The sequence below is a fragment of the Aegilops tauschii genome, chromosome 2 (assembly GCF_002575655.3).
Source record: "Aegilops tauschii subsp. strangulata cultivar AL8/78 chromosome 2, Aet v6.0, whole genome shotgun sequence".
In the NCBI taxonomy this organism is placed as follows: domain Eukaryota; kingdom Viridiplantae; phylum Streptophyta; class Magnoliopsida; order Poales; family Poaceae; genus Aegilops; species Aegilops tauschii.
The window spans coordinates 422583915-422596340 of NC_053036.3; the positions used below are offsets into that span (position 1 = coordinate 422583915).

General features: G+C 48.3%; 3 protein-coding genes across 3 annotated transcripts; 1 reads left to right on the plus strand and 2 right to left on the minus strand.

Annotated features, from left to right (window-relative positions):
- The first annotated feature begins 3361 nt into the window (after positions 1 to 3361).
- LOC109754480 (non-specific lipid transfer protein GPI-anchored 29-like) lies at positions 3362 to 4354 on the plus strand. Its single transcript, XM_020313385.4, has 2 exons — positions 3362 to 3829; positions 3954 to 4354. The coding sequence occupies exons 1-2, from the start codon at positions 3472 to 3474 to the stop codon at positions 4184 to 4186; spliced, it is 591 nt and encodes a 196-aa protein (XP_020168974.1). The 5' UTR covers positions 3362 to 3471; the 3' UTR covers positions 4187 to 4354.
- Positions 4355 to 4456: 102 nt separating this feature from the next.
- Positions 4457 to 6127, minus strand: LOC109754479 (uncharacterized). The gene is made up of 5 exons (XM_020313384.4): positions 5705 to 6127; positions 5385 to 5478; positions 5254 to 5291; positions 5029 to 5164; positions 4457 to 4957 (listed from the first exon to the last, which is right to left on the minus strand). The coding sequence occupies exons 1-5, from the start codon at positions 6116 to 6118 to the stop codon at positions 4545 to 4547; spliced, it is 1095 nt and encodes a 364-aa protein (XP_020168973.3). The 5' UTR covers positions 6119 to 6127; the 3' UTR covers positions 4457 to 4544.
- A 2682-nt stretch (positions 6128 to 8809) lies between these two features.
- Positions 8810 to 11303, minus strand: LOC109754481 (lysine histidine transporter-like 6). The gene is made up of 7 exons (XM_020313386.4): positions 11199 to 11303; positions 10917 to 11044; positions 10055 to 10832; positions 9684 to 9789; positions 9513 to 9604; positions 9363 to 9431; positions 8810 to 9280 (listed from the first exon to the last, which is right to left on the minus strand). Exons 1-7 carry the CDS (start codon positions 11226 to 11228, stop codon positions 9182 to 9184), a joined length of 1302 nt encoding a protein of 433 aa, XP_020168975.1. The 5' UTR covers positions 11229 to 11303; the 3' UTR covers positions 8810 to 9181.
- Between the last annotated feature and the right edge of the window lie 1123 nt (positions 11304 to 12426).

The following is a 12426-nucleotide window of genomic DNA, read 5'->3' on the forward strand; positions in this document are numbered from 1 at the left end:
ACAAGTGGGCTGATAGAGTATCTCTCCATCACCGGAGGACCAAAGCCCAGTCTTGACTTACCGAACACCACATCACATGTTTCCAGTATATACCCAGAAGCTATATCTTTGTGACAATCGAGTTACAGAGTGATGCTTGGCAACCCAAATTAATCATCCGATACCCGAGTATATGGTATACTCATGGTCTAAGGGCGCAAGTGAACGTTAACACTTTATACAAAAATACCGACAACTTATTGACGGCATGATCTTGCCGTATTTCATAGGTTGGGTCTATGCAACACCATCATTACCCTAGCAATGTGTTATCATTATTGTTGGCATCCTTGTCACAATAACAATGCCCATGGTTAGGAAAACAGAACCATCAACAATACATGAGCTAGTCTAGAGGCCTAACCAGGGATGTTTACATTTCCACACATGCAAATAGGTTTTCCTCCAGATCTCACACTCAAGAACTATTTTAATTGTAGCACAGAAATATAAACTTAGTTATGAACATGAAAATAGAATAGTAACAACTTACTATTGTCTCTATGGCATATCTCTAACATCAAGCATTCGACAAGCTATCAAATGCTCCACAAGGTCCTCGTCAAGCAATGACCAAACACATTTTGTCGTATCGGAGTCAATTATCGCATCTCGCCAATTATCTTTTGCTCTATTACAAATAGGGTAAATGTTTGTATCCGACATATTTCCGTGAGACCAAACGCCTCCACTCGGAATGGAATTTCTACCAAATCTCCAAGCAAAGTTTTTTTCTTTCATGGGAAATTGATTTTCACAAGACTCGCCATTCCTTGTGGGTGGCACTAGTGTCAGATTGTGTAGTTCTATCTTCTACCAATCTTCTCTTCTGCTCTTTGTATCAACTAGTAACTATTATACAACCACACTCAAACACACCACTCTGCTCGTAGTGCCATGCCCATTAACCAAATTTCGCATGCTCAAAGGAATATTGTGAACAACATGCTCAAAGGAATAACATTTTTCAAATACATGATTGACATTGTTTTAGGCATATGTTTTGATGTCTAATTTTTCATACAATTTGTACATTTTTCGTATAAATAAGAAACATTTTTCTTATACATGCATAACATTTTTTAAGTACATGATTAACATTCTTTCAAACATATGTTTCGATGGCAACATTTTTTTCATACACATTGTACATTTTTCTTATACATCACAAACATTTTTATATACACGTTGAATATTATTCAAACACATTATTAATTTTTTTTTAAAAATTGATGTCTACTTTTTTTGATACACCATGTATATTTTTTTGCATACACCAGAAACAGTTTTTATACATGTTTAACATTGTTTTATATATGTTTCGATGTCTAGTTTTTTTCATACATGTTGTACATTTTTTGTATACATTATAAACATTTTTCTATACATGTTTAACCTTTTTCAAGTGCAAGATTAACATTTATTTAAATTTTAATATAAAATGATTTTTATAATATATATGTTCATAATATTTCTAAATAGTATAAAGGAAAGCAAATAACGAAAAAATTGAAGGAAAACGAGCACATAAGGCGTGTGGACCTCCAGCACGCTGGGCCGGCCCATTTGCTTCAGGCGAGACCTTGTTCGATCTTGCTATAAGCTACACATAGTCGTGCCCGATCAGATCGGGGGTGCTGATGTTTTTAGAAAGTGCTGAAAACACGTATTCAAGGAAAAATGTACATCATGTATTTAAAAATGTTCAGTGTGTATCAACAAAATATTCTACGTGTACACTAAAAATGTACATTGTGTACTGAAAAAAGGGACAGGTATTGAAAAAACCGATGAAAACCAACAAAGAAATGAAGAGAACCAATAAAAACCAAAAAAGAAACAAAAAAAGAATGAAAACAGTGAAAAACAAGATAGAAACAAAAAACAAAAAATGCCAAAAAGCATAAAAGAAAAACAAAATAAAAAGAAAGAAATGAAAACCCCCGGTAAAACCGAGAAAGTAACAAAGGAGCCGAATAAATCATAGAAAAAAGAAAGAAAAAATCTTTGTGAAAACCAAGAAAGAAACAAAGAAAAGCATAGAAGTAAAAAGGAAGAACATAAAACAAAAAGGGAAAGGAAACCCAAAGAAAACCGTGAAAACCATTGAAAATTGAAGAAAACCAATGCAAAACACTGGAAAACCGAAGAAAATTGAAGAAATCCGAAAGAAAAACCCAAAGAAAATCATTACAAAAGAATAAAAGAAAGTGATAACTATGTTACAGTACCGATCCGGACAAGTACAGTAGCGAGAGGAGAAATGCTTCAGCCGAGGGGAGCGTACATCTCGCGGTAAGCGAGATATAGCTCCCGTGGATCTGATCATCTGATCCTCTTTGAAGAGCTCTTGCCAGCCCAGCAAGCTAAAAATTGGCCTAATTTGTAAAATCTCCTTAAAATGGAATCGGAGGCCCATGACACCATCGGAGAGGGAAAATGAGAAAATGTCACTTCCTTTATTTCATGCCCATGAAAACCCAAAGCCCATTTTCTTTTTGCAGGCTAACGTATTAAAGTCCACCGGCTCAGTCTCTCAAAGGTGCTCATAAGGGGAGGATGTGCGTGTGTGCGTTTATAGGGTTGAGTGTATGCGCGTATGTATGAGCGCTTGCGTTTGTACTGTGTTCAAAAAACCGTATTAAAGTCCAAATTCGGATGCTTTTGATTTGCTGCTAATTATTCCGTAATGACATGTTATATACTCCCTCCGTTCCAAAATATAAGTCTTTGAAAAGATTCTACTATGAACTATATACGGATGTATATAGATGCATTTTAGGTGTGGATTTATTCATTTTACTTCGTATGTAGTCTATCTAGTAAAATCTCTATAAAGACTTACATTTAGGAATGGAGGGAGTATTTATCTTCGAAATTTCAACCAAATTTAGCCACTGTCGGTATTTACTGATGCCAAAATTGTGATGAGGATATTGTTCCTTTGCTCCTTGGTTGCACGTAGTAGTAAATAAATGGAATTGCAGTGTTCCATCTAAAAGGGAACTTGCTGCAGGCCATCTAGGCACCTTATTTTAGCAACACCCAAATTTGGCTGTAATTTCTCATGTGCTATAGTATTCGGTTAGGACTTGGGACATTCTGGTCAGCGGTCTCAAGTGGCCGGTAAGAGTCAATCCCACTTCACATGAAACCCCAACCTACAACAAGGCAGTACAAGCACCATTCCCATGCGATCCCAGACCCCCAACGCAATCCCAACGCTCCGATTCACACAAAACTCCCCATCCCCACGCGGCTCTTCACGCATATCATCTAGTAGCAACGTTCAACTTCACGGAGGCCACGTCCGGAAGCACGCCGTTGCCATGCATGATGCATCCCGTTCCTCAGATGCTATAAATCCCCACCTCCACCGTGGCCAATCACTCGATCAGATTCTTCACAGGCAAACTTGCAGAGAGCAGCACGATGGCACCGATGGCGGCTTCGGCTACTGCATTCTGCGTCGCGCTGCTGCTGGTTTCCCTGCCCCGTGCCCATCCGGCGCCTGAACCACAGACGACGGGGTCGTCGTCGTCCAGCTGCACCACCGAGCTCCTACGCCTCCTCCCCTGCCTCTCGTTCCTCGACGGCGGCGCCGCCGCGCCGCCCGACACGTGCTGCGCCAACCTGGGGAGCATGGTGCACGACCAGCCGCTGTGCCTCTGCCAGGCGCTCAGCCAGTCCGGCTCCGGCAGGTCCCCAGTCGCCGTGAATATGTCCCGCGCCGTGCTGCTGCCTTCCGTCTGCCGGCTCGATCTCCCCGCCGCCGCCAGCGCCTGCTCAGGTACCATAACTCAGCGCTGAATACTCTCCATTCGCGATCTCTTTCTGCAAAATGATTTTCTTCGGCCAGGGAATCTACACATACTGAACTGAAATGTCTCGTTGGATTAATAACTGTCTTGAAGGGCTCCTTCCAGCGGGACAAGAACCATCACCGCCGGTGAGCACGCCAGGCATGAGTGTGAACTCCACTGTTCCATCGACGCCGACGCCGACGACGCCGATGCCACCGCTGACAACAGCCGCACCGACGACCACCAGCCAGAATTCGGGATACAGCAGCGGGTCCAAGCTCATAGCTGATGCCATTTCTGCCGCACTTGGTTTCATGGCGCTGGCAACAGTTTTAGGCTTCTAGCGTTCTGAAAAGATCCTCTAGACTTTCTGCAAACTAGCATTTTCCTAGAGAACTTAGTTATTCCCCCATGTTTTTCTTAGCATCTGTAACAGCAAGAGGATTTAGTGGTTGAAGGAGTAATATGCTCATCCGGATGTTCTCCTGAATAAATAATTTTCACTTCAATTCTTTTTCGATGTCTTCTCCGTTCCATTTGTGCACTGGGTTCTTGTTTCAGCCAAGCACTATCTTGATAAATGATCTAGGGAGTAATTATAGAGTACCACAATGTGCAAAACTCTTTCAAATTTATAAGTCAGTTGGAACATAATCCATATGATAGGAAAAAAAACTACAAGAAAACAGCACAATATAACAGCTAATCCTTTTTCTCTTCTAAGCACAAGAGGTAGGCAACAATGCCAACAACTGGGATAAACCTTGCTACATTCACAAACTCTCTAGCTTTTGGTTTCACGTTCTGAAGATTGTCTCCAATCAACCATGGCTGGAATATCGAGTATAGCAATATGTCCCACAGAAATGCATAAGCAAGCCGCTCGGTCAAGACATAATCCTGCGCATATTGCCACCGGTCCAAGACGCCTCCAAAATCAGCATCTGCACGGCCGAAGAAAGCCCAAACAATGGATAAAATGCAGACCAGGCCACCAGTTATGCCTACACCTGATGCACCTCTCACCATGAGTGAACTCAGTTTTGATGTCTGCGGTGGAGGCTGGTTCTTGTCGACATCGTTGAGCCGGATTGCCATGTAAGGAATCAAGAAAGCTACAAACAAAAATAGATGTAAGATAACCTGAACTGCTCAGCTGGTTCATTTTGGGTCAAGGAGATCATACTATTTGTGAGGAACATCTGACAGCTCCACAAGATGTCGAGCGATCCCTCGTACCGGTCCCTCCTAGCATCTGTGAAGAGGAGCGGTGCAAACAGCAGTGTCCAGGCAATCACAAAATTGAACAATCCTTCTGACACCTAAGCAACGACTGACGAATTAACACACACACTGTACCCATAACCATAAGTAATGTCACAAGAAAATACAGTATGTGTTAGTTTCTTACTGGGTGCATCACAGGGGATTCGAGCAGGTGCACTCCAGCTACACTGACAAGCAAACTCACCATGAATCATGGCCGTAATGCTGTGAGTTTCAGATTGATGTACGCCTGAAAATTCTGGAATTTGCGCGTACCGGAGTTGATCAGGGGCAGGATGAAGAAGAAGTTGAGCGACAGGCCGACCAGGTCAGTGATCGTGGCTTGCGAGATAGCCCACAACGGGTCGCCCTGCATCACGATGCTAATTAATCGATGACTGGCACACTTTCTTTTCATCTTTTGAATGGAATGAATGATTGGTAACCACAGAGCACGATAACTAGCCCCTTTTTTCCATTTAACGATGGCTAAGCTTAAATGATGCTCCAGTTCACAGAAGAAAGTGAACAAAATTTGCTTGCATTGGAGCTAGCGGCATGCAAAGAAAGTGAACATTTGTGTTTTCCGTACGGACCGGAGCGTACGGGAGGAGGAAGAGCCAGAATATGTAGGCGGCCTCGGCGCCCCATAGCGCCGCCTGAAGCAGCGCGCGTGTCCCCTCCCCGTCAGTCGAAGACGCCTCGCCTCCGGCGCCGCCGCGCTTGGCCGCGCACGGCGGAGGGGCCCGGGCCCCTGCTCGCCGCAGCGAGGGGGCGGTGCAAGGCGAGACCATCGGCCGCGCCGCCGCGCGATAGGGGAGAGCATGAGGGGCGAGGAGCGTGGCGCGGTAGGAGGAGGCGGCACTGCAGAGGAGTGGAGGTAGGGGTGGCGCCGCCATGGCCGCGGGCCGGTCGGTGCGGTGAGGGATCGGGCGCGGCGGGGATAAGCGCTTTTGGAGGGGCGCGTCGCGGTGGCGCACGATTGTCTGAGTTCGTGTATACGTGGCCATTCTGGGCACGACACACTTCAACAGCATTATACAAAGTTCGATTGGTCATATGATTTTGGAGAGGATTTTGGGGGAAAAGACATTTATGGTTGCAATAACGTCAACGGTCAATTTTCGCACGAGCCAAAACAATGTTCTGCGATTGCGCTTGTTCTCGATCCGGATACATAAAGGAGGTGTTTGGATTAGAAAGTGGTAATGTAAACGATAAGGATATTAGATCACGCTGGTAACGGGAACGTAATGGATAAATCTCTGTTCCGTTTGGTTGATGCCTGTAAAGGAATTAAAGTTACGGTGTCTGCTTCGGCGTCTTCGCGGCCAGTGGGTGCAATGGAAGGAGAGCAGACAAGGGAGGGGAAAGAGAGTACTACAAGGGTGGAGGACGGAGGACTGGTGACAGGAGGAGGGAGGGAGCCTGGACCTTGCAGCGAACGGTCCGACCAACGACAAGGGCGAGCTGGGGTGGCGACCAGGACAAGATGCGCGTCCGTGTCGGCGTACGACAATCTACGGGCCACAGGGCCCTTCTACGTTTGGCACACAAAGGGCAACAACAACCGTAGAGCACACGAAGAGTTTACCCAGAATTGGGCCGCTGTGAAACGTAAAACATACTCTTGATGAATTTGAGCTCTGGGTTTACAAGAGTGCAACCTTGTCGGCAGAGTGCTTGGGAGGTGCAACTAGCTACTGTAAATGGGCAGGGTGTCGATCCTTGTAAAGGTAGCAATGGGCCCTTTTTTATAGATGAAAGGGGTCACCATAATAGCAAAATCGTAATTACGGAGGGCAAATAGTGGCTACAACGCTATCATACCTAACCCTGACGGTATAGGACAAAAGCATTAAATGCATCGTTAGGTGTCATGCTGGGGGTGAATACCAGCAAGGGAGCGTTGCTCCACCTGTACCGTCAGCCCAGTTACCTCTTATTATCGCGACACGCCTTCTGGACGGGTGTCAATAAAGTTGTTCTTCGGCAGCGAACTGCCACGTACCCCGACAAGCTCTACCTAACTGTCTGCACGCTCGCCACCTGTCGGCAGACTTCCGACAGACCGCCAAGGTGGAGCGTTGGAGGGAGCTTGTCGGTCTTGAGCTTGCCGGCCCAAAGCTTGCCAGCCTGGAACTTGTAGGCAACTTGAGTCTTAATCTTTAGTACTTCTCGATGACCTGCCTTGAGGTCTTCTTCATGATTTTTATGTATCAAGCTTCGAGTGCTTGAAATAAGTTCATCTTCTGCCAAGCCCTTCCCGGCGGGAAGGCTACAACTGTCTGTGCATAGTCAGGGGTATGAACGCCCATATTCAATACACCAACAGTCTGGTTACTCACCAGCCATTAGAGATGGGGGAGGTGGCTCCGAGGGGATCAGGGAGGCGGTGGTGCCGGACTCGAAGGGGATCGGGGTGGCGGGGACGTTGGTCGGGGAGTATGGGGTCGTGGGAAGAGGAGGTGCGTGCGGTAATGCAACCCTTTCCCCGGGGGTGTGGGTGGTATCGATGGAGAGCTGGGCTGTAAGTTCACGGGGGCAGCCCCCCCATTACGGCCTACACATAACAAACACGGGTAACATTTTGGTTTACCGCATAAACAGGTTATGACGATTTTTTCCGAACAAACACCTCCAAAGGGTAACCAGAGTACATGTCACCCCAAACATAAACCGTGATAATGTCGGGATTTCTAGACCACCGAACGACCACTATCGGCGAAACAAGCCGCCGCCGCTCTTTTATTAGAGCCAGTTCAACTTTATCGATCACAGTCAAAAAGTCTTCGTGCACTTGCATCTAAGGACCATCACACCAGAGCTGCAGTTGTCGTCGTTGAAACCTTTGACTTGGTCTCAAGCTTAGTTATGAGCATGCCAACTTTTCTCCTAATTTGTTTTGAATTTTAGCTTCTCTCCTATTTTTTCTAGGCTCACAAGTGTTGCTAGTTCGGGTTTTCATATCGGGTTTCCAATATTTTGTTGGCTAAAATACAACTCTACTAGGAAGTGTTTGGTTGCAGAGCGGTAACGCAAACGCAAACGTAATTGGGTTACACTGTTAACGTAAACGGTATGGGCAAAATTCATACTTTGTTTTGCTACCTACGCTGTAACGTTAATGAATACCAGAGTTGGGCAAGTACCAGCCGAGGGCGAACCGCTGGCTGGAAGCAGATCCAAGCTGTGCATGGCGGGCGAGGAAGGAGGCGGCATCGTTCGTGTCTTGGGAGCGAGGCCCTCACAGCGAGGCTAACAACAATGACAGCAGCGGCGGCTGCAGCGATGGCGCCGACGGCGGACGCAACGACGGCGACCGGAGCGGCGGCGGATGCAACGACGGCGACGGTGGCGGCTGCAGCGACGGCGCCGGCGGCGGACGCAACGACGGCGACGGTGGCGGCTGTTTGCGGCGGCGATGTGGACAGCTGGTGGCGGCAGAAACGCTTTAAGCAGAGGAGATAGCGAGGAGGGAGACACCGCAGCGGCTTTCATTGCGGACAATTTCGTCCGGTAACAGATTTGAACTAGGCTGGGATCTAATACCGCGTTATGTGATTACGGAGCAACCAAAACAAACAAGATTTGACGGGATCCGTTGACGCTGTAATCAGGTTACGATACAAAAGCACGAACCAAACACCTCCTATACTTCAGCACAACATCGTACCGCCGCAAGCAGATGCATATATTAGTTCTAACTAAAACCACAGGTTATTTTATATAAAAAAACTAAAACCATAAAGGATGGCTGGGTGTCTCCCTATCTCTAGTGCCGTTGATTCTTGCTAAAGAATTCATAATAATTTACAGTTGCAACTGTTTTCACGTTGCAACAGATTTGGAACCAAGATGTGACAAAGTACACGATTTGTATTGCAGCATAGTATGGACAAGGTTTATTAAGTGACGGGCACAAGGTACTACGCCGACCACTTGGTTTGACACTCCGCAGAAGCAGGTCACCCTCTGAATCGAAGCCAACGACCTTCAGTGATTCGGTAACAGGCTACTGTTACACTGAAGGCACGACGACTACCTGGAGCTAGCTAGCCGGGCGTACGGTTTCAAGAGTAGAACTGGAACGTGGAGGCGTCCTGGATGATGCTCCTTAACCCGCCCATGGTGGAAACCAGCATCAGCAACACCCCAACGACGATGCACCCCTGCAGCAAAACCAATTGTCAAACAATTGACACAACATATCCTGAACCCTCTCTCTCAATTCAGGTGTCCGGAGATGTGTACCCAGTTGGCGAACCACGGCGCGCTGAACCTCCGAGGCTTCTTGATCTTCAGCCACAGGATGCAGGGGAGCTGCAGCAGCAAAAAAATCATGGAAGCTCAGCCCATAAACACGTACAACATCGTGATCGGTGGCGAGGCAACGGGGCTTACGAAGAAGGAGGTGGGCGTGAATCCGAAACCCCCGAAGAAGCCAAGGAGGTCGCCGAAGAACGGGAACGTCACGGCGACGAACAGCGTGAACGCTGCAACGACGTGTAATTCGATCAGTTCATGGACAGATTGATGTATGCATGTCATTTCAACGATGTGATCGATTCTTACCGACGTAGGTTGATCGAGCCACCAGACGGAGCAGCAACCCCGGAGGAACCCTGAACCTCGTGGTCAGAAACGTTTCCATGCTTTCGAATATTGGCATGGCGTATACCTGAAACGTTGCAGTGGAAGTTAAGTTGGTCAGTGGTCAGTTCCATGTTTCAGCCACTGCTGGCTCAGTGCTGCAGTCAACGTTCCAAAAAAACAGGTTCCATGGTGCCAATGATCTCTAAAGCTCATTAGTAACTCCATTGTGCCATATTCTGTGACCACTACAGAAGGCTTTCTAGGAAATGGAAGGTTTCTTTTGACGATTATTATTCTCTGACCACTTTTTGTTTTTGTAGGTTCATGTCATCCAAGAGTATATGGCTTACCTGATAGCTCCCGACGACATGGATGACCACCATCATGTTGGCGGCGGCGACGAGCCAGGGTGGGCGCTCCAGCGCCACGAGCACGTTGTCGCTCACGTCCTGGCCGAACGTCCAGTACCCGATGAAGGCCACGGGGAAGTAGCAGGCGGCGGTGACCATGTAGGCGGCGACGGTGCCCTTCCACATGGGCACCTTGGACGGCTTGGTGGGCGTGGACGGGATGGTGGCCTGGATCTCCAGGACCACGCCGTGCCCGGCGAACGCGAACGCCACCTGCCCCAGCGCGCTGCACACCCGGAACACCGAGTCCGCCGCCGTGCCGGCCTTGTACGCGTAGCTCACCCCGGCGACGGGGCCCTTGGCCAGGCACGCCGCCCACGATATGGTGGAGTAGCTGAGGGACATGACGGCGGCGGCGAGGGAGATGGCGGTGATAGAGTTGAGGTCACGAAGCTGGGAGAGCAGGAACTGGGAGGAGCCGAAGATGCAGATCCAGTAGGACTGGTGCAGGCGCGTGCAGCCCGGGCACACCGACTCGGCGAACTTCTGCAGGCAGTTGCCGCCGGTGACCATGTAGACGACGTCGCAGCCGAGCTGCACGATGAGCTGCTGCGGCACCACCACCCACAGGCCCAGCCGCGGGCCCAGCGCGTGCACGCCCAGGTCACGGTACCGGTCGAACCGCACGCCGGGCACGCACTCGTGTAGCTCGATCAGCAGCCGCAGCGTGTACAGCGTGATGCACCACGACACCAGCAGCGCCACTATCCCTGGCCCCCTGGACACGTACAATAACTGAACTTAGACGTACGTACCACTAGCTGTTAAGCGTTGGTTTGGATCACACGGATGCAAAACCTACCATCCCAGGTGAGCCATGGCGTAGGGCAGGCTGAGCACGCCGGCGCCGACCATCGCGGTGACATTGTGGAACGTCACGTACCACCATTTGGCGCGGCGGGCCGTGCCCTCCTTCTCACCGTCGACCACCTGATGATCAAGAAAGAACCCCCGGTAAGTTTGATGATAGAGCGACACACATGCATGCAGGGCGATGCATCCGTCAGATCATATTGACGCATCTAAGAAACTGCATGCAGGTGTCCAAATCACCGAGTGGGTAATAAGCACTACGCTCCCAGACCTTAGGAAGAACGACTGAAGGCGAGCCCATGGTCAGCAAGCTCCGCACCCACCGGCTGTGTCACTGAACATACGCAACTTGGGAGTGGAGAGGGGGTGTATTTATACCTGTACTAGCTTAACCAGTGAGTGCTTGGCAGTATTAACATATGCTGGAAAAGAGCTCCAGAATTTCAGCGCTTGCAAGTTGCGACGGAGACGTAAAGTTTAATTAAGACACAGATCAATTAGTCAGTAAGAACAATGATTAGGTGCCGAAACAAAAGGAGCGGCGTCGGTTCACCGGGGAATAATCAAGACTTATCGCGGTTTCAGAAGAGGCTAAGAGAATAACCAAAGGAATCTCGGTGCGTTCAATTTCGGGCTAAGTCGATGTACAGAAATCCGTAAAGCGAACATTTGATTTCTTGTGCGTTTGAGAGATGATGATTCGATGTCCTGTCAGTGGATTATTTGGCCATATGGCGCACGAGAGACGCTTTTGTGGCTGCTTCACTCGAGTAAAGGCATTTTCGCCGTCTAGATCCACGGGGACTGTGGCCGTGGCGAATTTCGGTAGTGGCTCAGCGATTTTGGTCGTACGATTAGCGGGTTTAGGTTAGGTACAAACACCTAAAGAGGAGGCACAACGGGAAGGAGCTTGGATATTGTTTTGGGGAGGGAGACCCCCCCCCCCCCCCCCCCCTTTTGTTTTTTTTCCATGCACTGCACAAAAGGTGGTAGTACATCATTTTCAAGCACGAGCAGCACATATTTGGAGTAGATCGTCACAAAAGATGCACATTTCCGCGACGGCAGAAACCCAAGCTTTGCTTACTAACGATGCTCTGTTACCGTTGTACAAGAAAGTGGTTAGAAATTTGACCCTCTTAGCTGACGAATGTTCGCTGGGTGCACTGGCGGAGCGTCGGCAGGACCAAGGAGGGTCCGTCCCCCCCCCCCCCCCCCCCCCCTTCCATGAGAAATATTGCCAAGATAAGTTACCCTAATGCTAAACTCTCTGCTAATCTTCCAGCTTCACTAATCTCCCTAGCACTTTTGGCCCCCTCTTCAATTTGCTTCACACTCCGCCACTGGTTGGGTGGATGGCATTTGCGAACCTTTCCCATGGCAGTTTTAGTTTTAGGGGGGTTACATTTCTTCAAACTAGCATGGCAATTTTTCGAAGAGATGGCAATTTCTTTTTTTGAAAAACCGTCATCTTTTGATGATCCTAGGGCGTTTGCTTG

Bases quoted from the DNA above. Each gene is read 5' to 3' on its own strand.
- LOC109754481 (XM_020313386.4), bottom strand. From the start codon at position 11,228: ATGGGCTCGCCTTCAGTCGTTCTTCCTAAG. The intron at 11,045-11,198 runs GTCTGGGAGCGT...CTTGATCATCAG, and splicing joins CTTCAGTCGTTCTTCCTAAG to GTGGTCGACGGTGAGAAGGA. The intron at 9,790-10,054 runs GTAAGCCATATA...GCAACGTTTCAG, and splicing joins ATGTCGTCGGGAGCTATCAG to GTATACGCCATGCCAATATT.
- LOC109754480 (XM_020313385.4), top strand. From the start codon at position 3,472: ATGGCACCGATGGCGGCTTCGGCTACTGCATTCTGCGTCGCGCTGCTG. The intron at 3,830-3,953 runs GTACCATAACTC...ACTGTCTTGAAG, and splicing joins CGCCGCCAGCGCCTGCTCAG to GGCTCCTTCCAGCGGGACAA.
- LOC109754479 (XM_020313384.4), bottom strand. From the start codon at position 6,118: ATGGCCACGTATACACGAACTCAGACAATCGTGCGCCACCGCGACGCG. The intron at 5,479-5,704 runs GTCCGTACGGAA...ATCGTGATGCAG, and splicing joins TCCTCCTCCCGTACGCTCCG to GGCGACCCGTTGTGGGCTAT. The intron at 5,165-5,253 runs GTAAGAAACTAA...GTCGTTGCTTAG, and splicing joins AATCCCCTGTGATGCACCCA to GTGTCAGAAGGATTGTTCAA.